General features: G+C 36.2%; 1 protein-coding gene and 1 pseudogene across 1 annotated transcript; one reads left to right on the forward strand and one right to left on the reverse strand.

Moving 5' to 3' along the window:
- The first annotated feature begins 1,299 nt into the window (after positions 1-1,299).
- On the forward strand, positions 1,300-6,087 carry LOC127100633 (protein ENHANCER OF LHP1 1). Its single transcript, XM_051037908.1, has 12 exons — positions 1,300-1,774; positions 2,075-3,180; positions 3,298-3,474; positions 3,672-3,785; positions 3,919-4,023; positions 4,280-4,414; positions 4,522-4,577; positions 4,673-4,775; positions 4,874-4,990; positions 5,124-5,250; positions 5,343-5,473; positions 5,573-6,087. Exons 1-12 carry the CDS (start codon positions 1,498-1,500, stop codon positions 5,951-5,953), a joined length of 2,829 nt encoding a protein of 942 aa, XP_050893865.1. The 5' UTR covers positions 1,300-1,497; the 3' UTR covers positions 5,954-6,087.
- A 2,604-nt stretch (positions 6,088-8,691) lies between these two features.
- LOC127090802 (zinc finger CCCH domain-containing protein 66-like) overlaps positions 8,692-20,236 on the reverse strand; it is a 28,021-nt pseudogene continuing 16,476 nt past the window's right edge.

The following is a 20,236-nucleotide window of genomic DNA, read 5'->3' on the forward strand; positions in this document are numbered from 1 at the left end:
ATTTTTATTGAATTACTTATTCATTGTGATGATTAATTATTATAAAATAAAACCATGAATTGGATAAAAATTCATTTTATTTGGAGCGTTTTTTATAAGTTTCCTTTCACATGCTTACTTGAATGACCTGGACACGAACTTACATTTAAAGGAGTCGATCACACCTATTATCACCATCTTAATGTTGATGGTAGAGATGTGCTCACGCAGACTGATTTTTATGTCAAAAGTTATCAAGAACGACGACTTGGAATTCTCTAGTACGAGCACGTCCCAAGTTTCTTCAGAGAGGGGATGATGATTTAGGATCATCGTGCCCTCCGATGGATCAAACCCACATTGTTGTTGATGAAGATGCAAAATGTCGTTGTGTAGTTTTTTTTTGTAGCCAAGTATCTTTTCCATAACCACATGCATCTCTTTATCGCTCATTGATCGTCACTATTGTTGTTGGCGGTGCCACGTCTCACCATTGTCCAACAATGATTATGGCAACCGACGCTTTAGATGAGAGTGCGGTCTGAGTCTATTATACCAAATCCCGCAATGGCGTAAACTATACTTGCGGTGAGTACAATAAAGTTTACCCTAATTGCAATGATGTATAAGTGGGCTTTGTATTGTGATACATAAAAGAGTGAATCAATTATCCAATTGTCTAGATAAGACATTCATAGATTCAATTACTTGATATAAGGGTTGCCGAGAAGATCGACTCCAATGCTTAGGAATTCAACCACATGCTCCATCACTTGATAGTGAAAGTGAGTGGAGTGATTCATCCTAAATAATAGGGATTACAATTAACATATAAGACTCAAGGTGACTCCAGTTACTCCCAAAACACACGGCTTGACACATTCTCCCATAAACTATGATCGAGGAGTATTGGACAGGGATGAATCACGTGCTCACCACCTAATCTTGCTTATTTGCGCCCAAGTCCCTTTCATGTTACTTACACGCTATAAAGTTGATAAACCAAACCGTTTGATGCCCAACTATAATAATTTTACTCCACGGTCCCTCAAACATAAGATTTGAAAAGACAATGTGATTAAGGTAAGATGCTCCTCGATCCATACTTCCTCAAATACTAGGAGAAAAATAACGATGTAATTGAGGCAATCCACCCCATCCACCCTAAAGTCATAAATCTTCCATCTAACGAATTACTCTGTGACAAATAAAAGATAAAACGAAAAAAAATATAACCAAGATACTAGCAAAAATGAGATGCAAAAAGACATTACTTACTCATTTTTATAATAATTTCAAAATTTGAAATGGGTCCTCCTGAATCAATTTGTCTAGGGAAAAAAAAGAGAACATTTGGATTTCCCCTCCCGCCAACTCCCTAAAACACAACCTCATTTGGCGCCCTAAACAATTCACTACTTCTCCCTCCAGATCCATTTTCCTCACACAAAATCAAAACCCATTAATCTTCCATTTCATTCAACCGGAACCTTACCAGTTACCAACAAAAAAAACAGCATGAAGATTCGGTCAGTGAAAATGAGGGAGGCTCACCCTCCAAAGGGCGGCCGTGTTTCCTTCTGCTCCGTCGTATGGGACCAGAAAGCCGAACATCTCGTCACCGCCTCCTCTTCCGACGCCTCTATCTCAATTCACAACCCTCTTCTTCCCTCCGCCGCACCTAAGATTCTCCGTCACCACCGTGACGGTGTTACTGCTTTGGCTCTTAGCCCTAATTCTACTTGCCTTGCTTCTGGATCTGTCGACCATTCCGTTAAGCTCTACAAGTTTCCCGGTATTATACCCGTTTAGTTTACTACTTAGTGCTTCGATTCTGCTAATTTCCCCCAAATGTTGTTTTATTGTTTTCATTTATCTCTGATTTTGGAATCAATTGTAATTGCAACCTTTTGGCACAATCCACTAGGGTTTCCTTATAGCTTCGGCACTCAGGACCGGGGTTCAGCCGATTTAACATGATTTTATTCATTGCCTCCTATTGGACAAGCCTAGTTAGTAAAGACTTTGTTGCATTTTTTGGTATATTTGTTGGTTTGTTTGTTTGATCTTAGGATTGATTGTTGGCATTTGACAGGTGGGGAGTTTGAGACAAATATTACAAGGTTCACACTTCCAATACGTTCCCTAGCATTTAACAAGAAAGGAAGCATGTTAGCAGCTGCAGGTGATGATGAGGGAATTAAGCTCATAAACACAGTTGATGGTTCCATTGCAAGGGTTCTCAAAGGGCACAAAGGACCTGTCACGGGCGTAGCTTTTGACCCCAATGGTGAATATTTAGCATCTCTGGATTCAAACGGGACCGTTATCATCTGGGAACTCCACTCAGGGAGAAACCTTCACAACCTCAAAGACATAGCTCCGGATACTGGGCTAGATCTTTCAACCATGAATGTTCTTTGTTGGAGTCCTGATGGTGAGACTTTAGCCATTCCCGGGTTGAGAAATGATGTCGTGATGTATGACAGGGACACAGCTGAGAAGTTGTTCACTCTGAGAGGGGATCACAATCAACCTATTTGTTTTTTGTGTTGGTCCCCCAATGGCAAGTACATGGCTACCTCTGGTTTAGATAAGCAGATTCTGATATGGGATGTTGATAGGAAGCAGGATATTGACAGACAGAAATTTGATGAAAGAGTGTGTTGCATGGCATGGAAGCCGATTGGGAATGCATTGACTGTTATTGATGTTAAGGGGAAGTATGGTATATGGGACAATGTTATCCCTTCGTCTATGAAGTCTCCAACCGAGGATATACCTTTGCAGGGAATGAACAGCAATGGGCTTCTTTTGTTTGACGAGGAGGATCAGGACAATAGTGTCAGTGGGAGCTTGAGTGATCTTGGTGAAAATAGTAATGGTGAGTTTGAGCCACCAGCTAGCAGGAAAAGGTTGCGCAAGCATTCCTTGAGTGAGGAAAATTTGGATGAGGATGAAGAAGGAATTGATCTATATCCAAAGGTCGAATCTCGCAAGAAAAGGAACCGGTCTGTCAAGGAAAATTTGGATAATGGGAATGTAGGATTTAGAAGCACAATGGTAACATCTAAGGCAAAAATGCAGGAGGCATTTCAATCAGGAGCCACTCCAGTGCAGCCCGGGAAAAAGCGCTTTTTATGCTACAATATGCTTGGAAGTATAACCACTGTCGATCACGATGGATACTCTCATATTGAGGTAATACATGTGAAGAGAACCATATATTATTGAAGCTTAAATTTATCCCCATTTGTATTTGAGCTAAATCATCATTTCTATAGCATATGTTAATGAGTTGACATGTCTTTGTTGCAGATTGATTTTCATGATACTGGAAGCAGTCCCCGAGTTCCATCAATGACTGACCATTTTGGATTCACTATGGCTGCATTGAATGAGAATGGAAGTGTCTTTGCAAATCCTTGCAAGGGGGAGAAAAACATGAGCACCCTCATGTATCGCCCATTTAGTACTTCGGCTAGTAATAGTGAGGTGAGGTTATGCACTTCTACTATTCACATTCTTTTTTATGGAAGAAAATTATGTTATTAAAGAGATATGCAATTGCACCACCTTTCAACTTTATATTGCTATAAAGACTTTGAACATTTCAGTTCTTGTGGTTAATTAACAGTGTGCATGATATGAAATTTTTACTGCATGCTCACTTTGTTGAATTTTTATTGCAGTGGTCCATGCGCTTTGAAGGTGAAGAAGTAAAGGTTGTTGCACTAGGTGCTTCTTGGGTGGCTGCAGTAACTAGTTTTTACTATCTTCGTATCTTTACCGAGGGTGGTATGCAGGTTTGTTGTACATTCACATCTCATTTTACTGAATAACCAGAAGCATCCCCAAATGTTGTAAAATATACATACGGGTTTGAGAGGGTGATTAAAGTATATGCATTTGCACATTTCTGAATCTATTTCATTGCAGAGACATGTTATATCGCTAGATGGGCCAGTGGTGACTGCATCAGGTTTCAAGGATAATCTGGCACTAGTCACTCATGCTTTTGATTGCCTTTCCTCAAATGATCAGGTTGGTTCAGCCTTCATGGAAGCTGTTGCTTCTGACACTAACACATTCAGTGTGGTTTTATCTAGTAGTACATATATCGACAAATATTCAAAGTTCTTCTTTTTCTGTTGTCATTTAGTTTGACCTTTTGAGAATATTATCTTAGTGGCAGAGCATAGTCACCAGTTTTTTTTTTGTTTACAAAATACTCATCTTGTTATAAAAACATTAAATGATGTCACCTTTTAATGAAAAGATATGTATTTCTGAAATGCAGGTGCTAGAGTTTAGGTTATTCAACATACCACAAGGGACCCAAGTCCTTCGAGGTCGCTTGCCAATAACTCCTGGTTCCTCTCTATGTTGGTTTGGATTTAGTGAAGAGGGCCAATTGTGTTCTTACGATTCCAAGGTATTAATTGTGTTTCCATTAGTGTTAATATTTGGTATTTATTCCATTCTTATGAATGCATATTGTTATACGGTTATACCAGCTAATATTGTAAGTATAATATGCAGGGTGTGCTAAGATTATATACAAGCCAATTTGGTGGTAGCTGGTTCCCAGTTTTCAGGTTCAATATTCGCTTGACCATTTGTATTCATCTAATGTGCCTAATATTCTTCTTGTGCCGGACTTGTGATTTGATTTACTAAAATTGCAATGCAGTGCTATTAAAGAGGAGAAGTCAGATGAAAACTATTGGATGGTTGGTTTGAATTCAAACAAGTTAGTCTGTGTTGTATGCAAAAAGCCTGAATCCTTCCCACAGGTATGAGTTTGAATATGACAGTTTGATGTATTGATTATAATTCCCATTTTCTCCCTGTGTATGACTAAAACATCAATTGCTATTCACTTACCCATCAGGTGGTGCCTAAGCCAATTCTCACTTTAAAGGATCTTTCATTTCCACTTGCTACCTCTGATTTGGGATCTGAGGCCCTTGAAAACGAGTTTATGATGAACAACATGCATCTCTTCGAGGTTTGTTCCAGTAATCTCTTCAAATCTTATGGTCATTGTTTTTGCTAACCTCTAGCCATTGGCTCTAGTTTGAGTTCAAAATGTTCTTATCATTTCTGTTCAACAGCTAAATTTCTAAATACATAACATGCAGATTCAGAAAAAAATGGAAGAAATGGATAATGCTGGTTTGGATGTTAGTTTACTTGATGATGATGCTTTCATTTTGGAAGCAGCACAAGATAGATGCATACTAAGGCTTATAGCATCCTGTTGCACCAGTGAGTTCCTATGTCATCTCTGTTCTCTCTCTTTCCCCTTTTTGTAATCTGAATTGTAAAAGTGAAAAGTAGTGATACTTCAAATATTTCAGGTGATAAACTTGTGAGAGCTACTGAACTTGTGAAGCTTTTGTCACTGGAGAAATCAATGAAAGGGGCAATAAAACTTGTCACTAATCTTAAGCTTCCAAATTTGGCAGAAAAATTCAGCAGCATATTGGAGGTAATCTTGCTATATTTTAACAAAATGTTAGGGGTACTAAAAGGCTTTTATTTCATTGTCGTCTTTACCTTGTGAATATTCCTGCTATGTGTAAAACAGGAAAGGCTACTTCATGAAGTTAAAAAGACCACCGAAAGCAGCCTCAAGGAAAAATCTGATTCTCTACCTGGCGGAAGCAAGGCCCCATTGCCGACCGAAACATCAAAAGCATATACTGTTTCATCATCAAAATTATCTGCACCGTCGTTCATAAAGAAAAATAAAACACAAGACTCAACTACAGATGGAATGAATAAAACTACAATGGTGAATGAAAGTACAAATGTAAAGCAGACAGGAGGGAGTGAAACAAGTGATAAGAAGGGTAAGGGGGAAATGCAAGCTCCTCCTCAATCACATGGTAGTTTTATAAAGTCAGAGCCTGGTCTGGTGACAGCAAAAAGACCATCCAATCCATTTTTGAAGTCCTCAATCAAATGAATATATTTATCTGGTGTAGTTGTTATGCAGAGATTAAATGTTAAGATATGGTGTTTAAAGGAGTGCCTTGCTTCTTATTTACTATTGTGGTAATCTTAATATAAAGATCACTAATATTAAGAAGCTAAGAAATATATGATCGTGACCTAATTGAAAATAGGGCGTGCAGGGCACCCCTGGGTTCAAGACACCGCCACGATGGATCTATTTATTAAGTACGAAAGCCTTGATGAAATGGAAAAATCCTTTGTATATTGCCAAAAAAGTCTTGGTTAGAATTAAGTAAAAAAAAAATTATAATGTTTTGTACGACGATTGCTCTCCCCCATTATTTTACACAAAGGGAATTGCTTTCAAAACTCTTGCTCTCCCCCATTTTCTTAGTAAAAAACTCTTAATTCAAAATTTAGAGTGTTACGAAAATGCCTCTTTAGAATGTTTTTTCGGGTAAAATTATAAACAACTCTATAACATTGAAAAAAATAACATAGTATAAAATTCTTAATTCAAAATTTAATAAGTATTACAAAGATGTCTCTCTAAAATATGTTCTCGGATCAAATTATAAACAACTCTATAATGTTGAAAAAACAACACAAATTATAATTCAAATACTTAATATTATATAAATAATTGTTAGCATAAATTTAATATTACATATAATTACAAACGAGTGGTTCAGGAAGATGCAACATCCTTAGAATATCTTTGACCAATATTCTAGTTACAACACCCACTTAAGTCAGACCCTTGGACGAGTAACGACAAAATGTATTCCACATAATCTTTAAATTTTGATCAGTCTTCAGTTCAAGCTTGATGAACTATATCTTTTCTTGTTGTCAATCGAGGGTAAACAATACTCAAACTTGACAACTCTTCAATTGACTAGATATCGCAGTAAAGTATTCAATTTGAATTTTAGATCGATAAGATGTGTGTCATTAGAGACTCTAAATTGAAGTGAGGGATTTGCGTCATTGAAATACACAAATGCAAGACGGTAATATGTATTTATTCTGGTGTGTTGTGTTTTTCTAAAGAACATAAGATGAGAGACCCCCTATTTATACAAGTTTTAGATCAATTTATACTTTAAAAACATTATCGTCTCATCAAGGCATACTTTGGAGATGCATATCCGGACACACCATATTTTTTTAACAAATAAATGTGTTTACTGAGATACACATATGTAAAGTCTTTTATTTATTTGATTTTACAATTAAAATATGATGTGTCCGAAGACACATATCTAGAATCACCCCACTCAACAGTGTCCATAAAGAGCCAATATATATGCATGGCCAAAATTTGAAATAGAAAAAATGTCAAAAAATTACCACCAAATTGTATAACATTAATGAAGAATATATAATACGTAAGTCTCAAATTGTATGGAGATTACATCATTGACAATATTACATACAATAAACAAGTTATATTATTAGAAAAAAACTAAAATATATCAAAACATGTCTCACCACCTAAATCTATATTTATTGGTGGTTCCTTCTTTGACCTTTCCTTATTTGATTCTTTTTCAATCTCACTCAACTTGGTAAACTCTTCCATCCTTTTCAAAAAATGATCCAACCAAGTTTCAGTCTCTTTTGTGAAATGTGCCGTTCACTTCGGTGATGTCTTTGGTATATGAAACCCCGATTTCAAATAAACTTGAACAAAATGTTGTATTTTTGAAAGTCATACGATACACATGATGTGTCCGAATGGATTTTGAGGTGATCTGCTTGATATTTTCGGATATACATCTTCAGAAACATCATTAAGTTTAAATTAACCAGCTTAGTAAATAAAAACACAATACATGAGCACATGGAGTGTTACAAAGATGCATCTCCGAATCCACCCTATAAAATATACGGAGACACATCTCCGAAATAGATTTTGAAAAAATATGGTGAGTGTCTGAAATACGAGGACTCATGTGGTATAAGGTGCGTTCGGAGATGCATCTCCGGACACCAATAAAAACATTTTTAGGTTTTTAGAGGTGTGAGGTGCATCCTATAGGGTGAAATGAGTATTTCCCTTTCACAAAAGCACATACGTTTAAATTTATAAATGAAACTTATAAATAAACATACAATAAATTTAAATTTTCGATTTTATGTAAAAATGACATTTTCTAATTTTTATAAGTCCTTTGGCCAATTTAGAAAAAAAATTAAGGTTTAAATACAATTTTTGTTCTTCTATTTAAATTTTTTAATGTTTTAGTTTCTTTTTGAACATACCAAAATTTTAAAATAGGGACGAACTTGAAAAAATTTATAAGTCTTGCATTATTAAAAAGTTACATATAATTGTGTGTTAATTGGAAAAAATCGATTTTTCACATTAGTTACCTTACATACTAAAGTTAATTTTCAACATTATATAAGAAAAAAGAAAAATTCTAAGTATCACATTACCTATATTATATATTAGTTAACTTATTTCATTATATAAGAAAGGGTTAATACTTACTTTTATTCATACCATTTGAACGAAATTAGAAAACAAAAAGAAAAGTTTGGATTCCCTACCAAAATTTCTAAAGATTTTTCTATTTTGCTCCTCATTATACCCTGTCAACAAAAAAAAAATTGACGTGTCTGATTTAAAAAAAAAACTAAGCACTTGGCCAATAGACTAGGCAATTTGCTTTGATTAAATATCCAATGAAATATACTAATTACACACATTTGTCTTCTCATATCATCATCTTCATCTTCTCACCACTTATCTATCCCAAAACCCGAACCAAATAGGAGTTGATACAAATCCTTTGCACTCAAAGCACTTTTCATCTTCTTGTTAAGGTGCAAAGAAGATGGGGTAATATTGATTTTATTCTACCACGACTTTCCATTGTTGGGAGATGAAGATGCGACCAATAGACACATACGCTGTGTTGAAACATTTGAAATTGGTAAAGACTCTTATTAAGGCATAACTGAACCAATAAAAGCATACAATAACCTCAACTCTTCATGTTTGTCTGCAAAGAAACTTACTTTTCTCGAACATTTTATCTCATTTTTACAAAGTCTTTTTTTGTATTGTAAATGATGGAGCAAGGACTCAAAAGCACCATGTGAATACTCACATGCATCTTTGTTCTGATACGTCTCTTTACGAAACTTGGGGCACTGAACAAAACTATAAAGGTACTTATTTGGATTTCTCCTTATAACATTCTCACATGGATGAACAAATGGACACTCAATCCAATCATAAGAGTAACCCCTTGATTAAGTCTTCACCTTGAAGCTATAAATTCTAAACTCGTATGTTCCAAAAACACCATTGTTTATATCAGGAAATGATATATCAGTAGGATAATCTTTCTTCTCACTGATTAATAATTATTTTGAATTAAACACCTAAAATTTCTGCTTAATTATTTCATCAAGACATTCAACATCTGCTCCAACATCAATTGAAAGCTTAACAATCTCAATGGTTGATTCAGAGCCACCAACAATAATATAGTGTAAAACCATGACACTTTCACAACCAGCTGGTGTGTTGACATCAACCATGTTTATTTCAATGATATATTTTACAACCCCGGTACTTTCAAACAAAGAAGAGACCATAAGGAGTGTTCTCTTTTCGTAACAAATCTTATTTGATCCAATTTTTTTATAATATCATATGTGGAACTATCTGTTTGTAGGTATAAAGTTAAAAGTTCCGCAAAAGATCAATATGATGTTTTGATAACGACAATAATGATTAAAGTCGGCGGCAATAACTTTCAATTTTGATGATTGAATTATAACTAAAGAAACATATCAGGCCTAATCAACAAAAAGAGACTCAAGATCAAAATGCTTATATGATAAGAAGAAATCTAGCGAATAATCTTGAAGTCTCCGACTAAGTGTTAAAGCTTGCCAGGTTATATCGGTATGTTTGTCTGAGTGACTAGAGTATTGTAAAAGTAAGGAAGTAACTTAAAAGTACTAAGGAAACTTACACACCCACACATACACACACACACAAGCGCGCATACACACATACACACAGATACACACACAAACGCATACAAACACACAAACGCATACAAACACACACACACACACACATAGACACACACACACATACCCCCCACACATGTACACACGCAGACACACACAAACACACACACACATACACACATGCACACAGACACACACACACACATGCATACACACACACACACTCACAAATGCACATAGTCACACAAATACACACATACAAACGTACACGCATACATACACAGGCACACACACGCACATACAAACACACACACACACACACACATATACACACACACACACAGGCACATGCATTTGCACGCATGCACACATACACACACACGCACACACGCACACACATACATACACATGCACACCCACATGCAGACACACATACACATATACATACACACACAAATATATTTTCAAGTGTTTTATTGTGAAAATATTTTTCTAAGCAAACCAAGTGATTAAAAAGTTGTCCAAACCTTTTCCAAACTACCTTTTTTTTGAAATAACCAATCGGTTAGTAAGTTGTGCCAATTGATTGATTTTTTGAGCCATTCAATCGATTAAAGCATTAAACCAATCGATTGGATAAGAGCTAATTGATTTTAAAAATCAATTATGACAACACATTAATGATTTGCAACGACTAAATATCTAATATTTCCTATTTGAGTTGGCTAATCGATTAAAAATGAGCTGGCCAATCGATCGGAGCCTTGTGCTAATCGACTGACTCATTAAATCAACCAATGAATTATTTCCTTTTCGATGTTTCCAACTTCTATATAAAGGAGACTCACATCCACTTCTTTACACACCACTTTCCAATGATTTACATTTTCTTTGGAATTTATCTCTCTAAGTTTTCTCTCGCATTCAGTCTAGAAAATATTTTATCTCACTTAATATTGCCTTAGCGCTTGCGAGTGAAACTTTACTTATGAAGATTGAGTTTGGTTCGTGAGATAAACCGGTTGTAAAATATCTGTTGTGGATTAGTGAAATTTGTCGGAAATAGTTCTATTTCAGTCATTGAGATCAACCTTAAAATCTATAAGAAGGTTCTAGTTTAACCCATGATAAAAATTATCTGTAGTTAGGGATAAGCTTGTAAATATCTCAAGATGAGCTTGTATAAAGGTTCGTGGGCATATCCTAAAAAATCTCACAAGTTTATAGTCAAAACCTCAAAAAGACCTATTGGGGACAAGACTAGGGAAAACATTAGGCCAAACCTAGATAACTCTCTGGTGCAATGTATCTAACCTTATCCTCTTTACTTTCTGCTATTTAATTTATATTATTTATCTTCGATGAGAATTACTCAAACAAAACTACTAACACACTCTTAATCAAGAAAAGTATAAAACTAATAAAAAAATTTAAACACCACAATTCACTCCCTTTCGTGCTTGAAGTCACTTGTCCGGCAAGTGGCATCAGAGCCTAACTCCTGTTAAGGACTAATCGTCTTAGGAGAAAAAAATGTATTCAAGCTATTCACTAAATAAACCCCCATCATTCAATGGATAAGGGTATAGTTTGTGGAAAATGAGAATGAAAATTTTCATAGAAGAGACATATCATGGTATCTGGAAGGCTGAAAAAAGACCACTTATCCCTACACACGATGTTGATGGTGTTATAGTAGACAAACTAGAAAAGGATTGGTCCAAAGAGGACAAATAGAATGTGCAGTATGGTTTGAAATAAAAAATATCATTATACAACTCTCGATCTTGATGAATTCTTGAGCGTTTCTTACTGCGAAACTACTAGCGAAATGTGAGACATCCTCCAAATTACCCATGAAGGTAATATTGAGGTAAATGGGGCAAGGTTGGACACATTAATATATGAGTATGGACTCTTTATAATGAAACCTGAAGAGAACATAAATCAAATGCAAACACGATTCACCCATATCGTGAGTCATATGAAAACTCTAGGGAAAAAAATTCTCAAATGAGGAATTAGTCATAAAAATTGTTAGATGCCTAAACTATAGTTGTAACCCAAAGTCATTGTGATTCATGAATATAAGGATTTAGAGATTATGAACACACATACTCTCTTTGATAAATTGCAGGAATATGAAATGGAGCTCAAGAGACTTGCCATAAATGAAGAAGGAGAAAAGAGAAATAAGAGTCTAGCACATAAAGTTGAGGATTTTGATTCTGATGGCGACATGGCTCTCATAGTAAAGAACTTAAAAATATTTATGAAGAATGATAAAAGAAAAAAAAGAATAAAAAGAAAAAGATACAAAAATAACACCATTCATTTTAAAGTGCTTCAATTGTGGAAAGAAATGACACATCAAACCATATTGTCCTATACTCAAGAAGGCAAATAAAAAATTCAGAAAATCTTAGGAAAAAAAGTTTATGTTACATGAAAAGATAATAATATGGAATCCTCAGATGATGAAGAATAAAGATCAAACATCTGTCTAATAGTAAATCATCAAGATGACGAGGTAACCTCCCACTTCTCCTATTATGACTTATTTAGAATCTGTAAAAAAACTAACAAAAGAAATAAACAAGCTAGAACAAATTATCTTCATGTCTAAGGATAATATCTCTTCTCTTGAATCCAAAAATAAATCCCTAGAAAAAAAAGATAGAACTCCTTAAAGAAAAACAAAAAGATTCTATTCTAAATCCTTCCACTTCAAACAAAGACGATGAACCTGACAAGTGTGACAACTGCGATATTTAAAAACTAAAAGTTGTTATCTTCAAAGAACACTTGTCAAGTTTACCAAAGGAAGATATAATTTAGATGTTTTATTAGGAAATCAAAGAGCCTCATACAAGAAGGTTGGATTAGGCTATTAACTAATGAATAATAGTAGAAACTTTGAGAACATATGCAAAACCAAAACCACATCTCATTGTAAAACTTTAAAATTCAATTACTACAATAAAGAAGGTCACATTGCCATGTTCAGTTTCATTAAGAAAATTCATGAAAGTAAATAAGGACACCCATTTCATACTTCTACAACAAACACTGTGAACACAAATCAAGAATCTTATCTAACCTTAAAAATGCATATCTTTCTAAAACAAAGAAGAAAAATCTTTATGAAAGTAACAAATAAGGACCCAAGATGATATGTGTACCTAAAGTTAAGAACTAATATTTTTCTTGCAGGAATGCTTTACAGTCTGAAACACCAAATGGTATCTTGATAGCAGTTGTTCAAAGCATATAACAGGTGACAAAACCTTAATTATTCACCTTCTTTATCAAAGAAGGAGGGTTTGTCTTCTATATGGATAATAATAGGGGAAAGATTATAGGTTTTGTAACCATTGGTAAGTCCACAAATCCAAGGATTGTGGAAGTCCTCTTGGTAAAAGAAGTTAAGCATAATTTGCTTAGTATAAGTCAACTATGTGACAAAGGTAATAATGTAACATTTGATTCTTCTGGTTGCAGGGCCATAAAATCAAAATCAGAAACATCATTGCACAAAACCTTTAAGTGTGTATGTGTGTGTGTGTGAGTTTTCTTAGTATCTAAGGAGTTACTTTTCTACTTTCACAAAATGCTGGTCACTCAGACAGACACGACCAAATGAGATTTCACACTTCCTTTTTTTTCACAACTTTGAGGCTTTCAAGATTCTTTGCCAACTACATCGATTACATAAGAACTTAAAAGGAATTTTGAATCTTCAACTTGATGAGGTTTTATATGTCTTCAAGTTTGGTTACCATCATCAGAGACTTTGGAAAACTATTACCACCAATTTCAACAATCACTGGTGTTGTCATCATCAGAAGATTTAGGAAGGTTCTCAACAAGATCATCAACTTTATACATGCAAGCACATATATCCATATTCCCCCCTTTTTAATGATGAAAACACATATCTTAAGGGATGTGGTAAAATATAAGACATATAAATAACAATTGTAATGGTTAAACTGAAGGAGAATTGCCATCCAAGGCGCAGCGGAATTTAAAAATTTCTCCATTAGTGATCCTTACGAATGAGCATGATCAGTGATAGAATCGTTACCTCTTGTGGCGATTCAAACCTTTGGTGCAGATCTCTGATAATGATCGAATCCTTTGAAGCAAATCCACGGGGCGATCACGAACGTTGAATGATGACAACGTCTCTACTCAGTCCACACGAACGGATTCCTTCAATCGCAGTGCTAGCTGTTTGTGAATGAAGGCTTTGAGTGAGGGAAAGAGAGATACGAAATTCCAACTCTTCAGTTGTGTTGTATTCCCCTTACAAAGCTTTTGCACAAGAGCTCTATTTATAGAACCACTTGTGTGGGCTTCAAGCCAAAAAGCCCACTTAAGTGCATTTTGGCCTATATCTCATAATATGCCAAAATCACTTAAGTATTTGGTACCTTACCATATTTCGTATTCAGCTTAAGTACACCGTACCTTACGATGTTCCTTAATTATTCTATCTCTCATCAATCCGTCCTTTGTGTGTGACCCTATAGGTTTTCGCGACGCTGGCAATTATATTAAATCACGCATTTAACATAATAAACAGTGAGCGGTATCTAGCAACACATCACTGCTACCCAAGTCACGAAAATGTCATGTGATCTGACAAAACCTCCTGTGATAATAATTATGTGTATAATTACCCCTTTGCCCTTATGTCTATATTGAACACAAGGTATAGACCATGTCACCCTTGTCCAGTTCAATATTGGGCCCATAGACATTTATCCTGTTAAGCAGGATTGGCAAATTCCATCTAGGACACTCATGTCCCTCAGCATGCTTCGTGGAGTACCCATCAACTGTCTTTATGGTTATCCAGTTACGGACAACGTTGGATCAGCAATAAAGCACTCGACTCTACATCTAGGATCCATAGTGGTTTCAGGTCGAAGAGTGGTATACACTATTATCACCATGAGAATAACTTATGACACTTTGCATAACTTTCTATATAGTATTCTCATAGCGGGTCAATCCAGTATGAATATTACTCTTAATATTCATACCTATGTTTAAGACTTGATAACTCTTTATCCATGATCCATGAGACGTGATCATCAGTCTACAAACATAATAGTCTCCATGCTTTAATGTTATCCTATTTCATAATAAAGCTTGACTACGGACACTTTAAGAATAGTGTCCTTATGTTTAATGTGATCTCATGATTAAGTCATACTTGATACATTAAATGGACTATCTATTCCAGGGACTTTATTAAACAAACATAATAAAGAAAAATGCCTTTTATTATTAATAAATAATTCGATACAAGTACCAAAAGTATTGGCCTCTAGGGCTTACACCAACAATCTCCCACTAGCACTAGAGCCAATTAGACATATCCCTAATGCCCATAGATCTAGTATGGCCATCATGCTTCTGCTGCGCAAGAGGCTTTGTCAGTGGGTCAGCAATATTGTCGAGTGTAGGTACTCTACATATTTTCACATCTCCTCTATCTATTATCTCTCGAATGAGGTGATAACGCCTAAGTATGTGTTTGGATCGTTGGTGAGATCTAGGCTCCTTAGCTTGTGCGATAGCACCATTGTTATCACAATAGAGACCAATGGGATCCACAATGCTAGGAACTATGTCAAGTTCACTAACGAACTTTTTGATCCAAACAGCTTCCTTTGCTGCACTTGAGGCAGCAATATACTCGGCCTCGGTTGTAGAATCAGCAACTGTATCTTGCTTTGAACTTTTCCAGCTCACAGCGCCACCGTTTAAGCAAAACACATAACCAGATTGCGATCTAAAGTCATCCTTGTCTGTCTGGAAGCTAGCATCGGTGTAACCAATTACAGCCAATTCTTCCTGACCTCCATATATTAAGAATGAGTCCTTAGTCCTTCTCAAGTACTTAAGGATATTCTTAACAGCTACCCAATGGGCATCACCAGGATCAGATTGGTATTTACTCGTTGCACTTAAAGCATACGAGACATCTGGTCGAGTACATAACATGGCATACATGATAGATCCTATTGCAGATGCATATGGAATCTTATTCATGCGTTCCCTTTCTTCCTTAGTTGAAGGGGATTGTGTTTTTGATAGACACATGCCATGTTGCATAGGTATGAATCCTTTCTTGGAATCATGCATATTAAAGCGTCTCAGCACTTTGTCTATGTATGTACTCTGACTTAGGCCAAGCAGTTTTTGTGATCTATCTCTATAGATTCTGATTCCTAATATATAGGCTGCTTCACCTAGGTCCTTCATAGAAAAGCATTTCCCCAACCAAGTCTTTACTTGTTGCAGGGTTGGGACATCGTTTCCAATGAGTAATATGTCATCTACATATAATACCAGGAACACGATCATGCTCCCACTAACCTTCTTGTAGACACAAGGCTCATCTTCGTTCTTAATGAATCCATATTGTTTTACCGTTTCATCAAAACGAAGATTCCAACTTCTGGAAGCTTGCTTCAATCCATAGATTGATCTTTGTAGCTTACATATCTTATGGGCTTCTTCTGGTATGTCAAATCCTTCAGGCTGTGTCATGTACACATCCTCAAGAAGATTCCCATTAAGGAAAGCAGTTTTGACATCCATTTGCCATATTTCATAATCATGATATGCAGCGATAGCAAGTAAAATTCGAATAGATTTAAGCATTGCAACTGGTGAAAAGGTTTCATCATAGTCAACACCATGAATTTGTTTATATCCTTTTGCAACCAGTCTTGCCTTATAGGTATGTACCTTACCATCCATGTCAGTCTTCTTTTTGAAGACCCACTTGCATCCTATAGGATTAACTCCTACAGGAGGCTCTACCAAGTTCCAAACTTGGTTCGTGTACATGGAATCTATTTCGGATTTCATGGCCTCTAGCCACTTCTCAGACTCGGGACCAGTTATGGCCTCTTGGTAGGTCACAGGCTCATCTTGATCCATGAGTAATACATCACCTTGATCTGTTATGAGATATCCATATCTTTCAGGTAGGTGACGTATCCTGCTTGACCTACGCTGGTCTTGTTCTACTTGAGCAGGTTGTTCTTCCACAACTACTTGTGTTTCCTGCTCTAATTCCTCCATAGGTGTATCAATGCTTTGCGATTCTTGAATTTCTTCAAGCTCTACTTTCCTCCCACTGGTTCCTTTGGAAATAAAATCCTTTTCTAGGAAAACTCCAGTTCGAGCGACAAACACTTTGCCCTCAGAAGGATTGTAGAAGTAATATCCTCTTGTTTCTTTAGGATACCCCACAAATAAGCATTGGTCAGATTTGGGCTCAAGCTTAGTTGAAATTTGTCGTTTCACATAAACTTCGCAACCCCAAATCTTCATGTAAGACATATGTGGTCTCTTACCACTCCATATCTCATATGGTGTTTTATCAACCTTTTTGGATGGAACACAGTTAAGTGTGTAAGCTGCTGTCAATAGCGCATGTCCCCAAAAGGAGTTTGGAAGATCGGCGTGACTCATCATGGATCGGACCATGTCCAACAGGGTTCGATTTCTTCTCTCAGATACACCATTCCATTGGGGTGTTCCAGGAGGAGTAAGTTGGGATAGTATCCCACACTCTTTTAGATGGTCATCAAACTCTAGGCTTAAATACTCACCACCTCGATCTGATCGAAGAGTTTTAATATTCTTACCTAGTTGGTTTTGTACTTCATTCTTGAATTCCTTGAACTTTTCAAAGGACTCTGATTTGTGTTTCATTAAATACACATATCCATATCTACTGAGATCATCAGTAAATGTGATGAAGTATTGAAAACCTCCTCTGGCTGGTATGTTCAGTGGTCCGCATACATCAGTATGTATGAGGGCCAAAAGATCATTAGCTCTTTCACCTTTTCCTGTGAATGGGGACTTTGTCATCTTTCCAATTAAACAAGATCTGCATGTCTCATATGATTCATAATCAAAAGAGTCCAAGAGTCCATCTTTATGGAGTTTGGAAATGCGTTTCTCATTTATGTGGCCTAACCGACAATGCCAAAGGTAAGTTGGATTTAACTCATTTGGTTTCATCCTTTTAGTATTAATGTTATAAATAGGCATTTCAAGATCAAGGACATATAGTCCATTGTTCATCTGTGCAGTAGCATAGAATATATCATTCAAATAAATTGAGCAACAATTGTTCTTTATTATAAATGAAAAACCAAACTTGTCCAAACAAGAAACGGAAATAATATTCCCGCTAATTGCAGGTACATAATAACAGTTCTCTAACTGAATTATTAAACCACTAGGTAAAGTCAATCCATAAGTTCCTACGGCTAAAGCAGCAACCTTTGCTCCATTGCCAACTCGTAGGTCGACTTCACCTTTTGCCAATTTTCTACTCCTTTTTAGTCCCTGCACATTTGTACAAATGTGAGAACCACATCCAGTATCTAATACCCATGTCACAGAAGTAGATAAATTAATTTCAATAACAAAAATACCTGAAGTTGAAGTCTCTACTCCATTCTTCTTATCTTCCAGGTACTTTGGGCAGTTTCTCTTCCAGTGTCCGGTCTTACCGCAATGGAAGCAGGTGCCTGCTTTTGCTATGCCTCCACTAGGCTTCAAAGCAGCAACGGTGGGTTTGGGTTTGACAACTTCCTTGCCTTTCCCTTTATCACCCTGCTTGATGGGCCTTTTGTTCTGTCTCTTTCCATTTCCGATCATCAGAATGGACTTCCCTTTTGACTTCAGATTCTGCTCAGCCGTTCTTAACATGGCTAGCAGCTCAGGAAGCGATTTGTCCATATCATTCATATTGAAATTTAGGACAAACTGACTGAATCTATCTGGCAACGATTGCAAGATCAAATCAGTCGCAAGTTCCTTTCCGAGGGGAAAACCCAGTCTGTCAAGGTTTTCCACATACCCAATCATCTTGAGTACATGGGGACCTACAGAGGCTCCCTCAGCCAACTTGCCTTGAAAAAGGGCTTTTGAAACTTCAAACCTCTCATTCCTTGCTTGCTCTTGATAGAGCAGCTTCAGGTGTTCGATCATATCGAATGCTGACATGTTCTCATGTTGCTTTTGCAATTCTGAGTTCATGGTAGCTAGCATGAGACAAGCAGTTTCATTGGCATCATCGACATGCTTCTTATAAGCATCTCTTTCTGCCTTAGGTGCAAAACTAGGAGGTTCCTCTTCAGGAACAGGTGTCTCCAAGACATACAGCTTTTTATCATGTTTGAGGACAATCCTCAGGTTTCGGTGCCAATCCAGAAAATTTGTCCCAGACAATTTTTCCTTGTCAAGGATCGATCGCAAAATGTTGTTAGAGGTGTTTGTTGTCATGGTAATCTACATAAGAAATAATGAAAATATAAGTATCATTGGCATATTTAATTAGGCCTTTAATTAAACATGCTCCCACTATTTTACTCAAAACAAATGACCCTCATCATCTGATTCGGAAAATCCCGTTGGAAGATTTTCTAGTGGGTTGAGATCCATATTTCACTTCGTTCTAAGTCCGCGTAGGCGGATTACACAAAACTAGGTTATTTAGGTAGGAACTCCTTCCAATTGTATCTCATACAACTCTCGAAAATTTCAATTGGGTGAATAACTCCTTATTCCAATCCATCATATGGATTATTCCCAACTCTTGCTTCTAAACATATATATAATCTTATTATAATTTGTTTAGTTAAGTTTGACCCATTGTTTTAACAGTTGGATATTACAATTATCCCATTGCACCTTACTAATATATAGATCATGCACCTCGCGTAGGCGAAACCTACATTATCCATTACTAGTCTTGATGAGTGTTAAAACTTGGAAAGCATAAACTTAATATTTAATTTGAGGGAATTGCAATTTTTCTGATCTCACCGACTTGTTTATCATATAAACCGTCTCTCACATGCATCAACATACATTCACATGCATCAACATACATACACATGCATCAACATACATACAAACAAAATGAAACAGTTATGGCCCCTAGCGCAATTGTTCTCCCAAGCCAATGAGAGAACCTAAGCTAACCTACAACGATCTAAGCTTCTCCAAGCAAGATCTTCAAGGTTGTCCTCCTTTGGCACTGACTTCTTTGCTTTCTTCATATCATTACATTACATGAAAGAAACTCATTTTACATACGAGGGAGTGAGATGAGAAAAGAAGTTACATTTGGGAGATTAAGAGAGAGGCACAACACGCAGGTCGTATTTAAAATCCAAAACAAAACAAAGGAAAACTAAGGCCATAACCGATCACCACAAGACAATAATAAACACTTTATTATTAT

Source organism: Lathyrus oleraceus, chromosome 1 (genome assembly GCF_024323335.1).
Source record: "Lathyrus oleraceus cultivar Zhongwan6 chromosome 1, CAAS_Psat_ZW6_1.0, whole genome shotgun sequence".
NCBI classification, from domain to species: Eukaryota; Viridiplantae; Streptophyta; class Magnoliopsida; order Fabales; family Fabaceae; genus Lathyrus; species Lathyrus oleraceus.

Coding starts and splice junctions, on each gene's coding strand:
- LOC127100633 (XM_051037908.1), top strand. CDS start 1,498: ATGAAGATTCGGTCAGTGAAAATGAGGGAGGCTCACCCTCCAAAGGGC. Junction 3,475..3,671: donor CTTCGGCTAGTAATAGTGAG/GTGAGGTTATGC, acceptor TTTTTATTGCAG/TGGTCCATGCGCTTTGAAGG. Junction 3,786..3,918: donor TTACCGAGGGTGGTATGCAG/GTTTGTTGTACA, acceptor ATTTCATTGCAG/AGACATGTTATATCGCTAGA.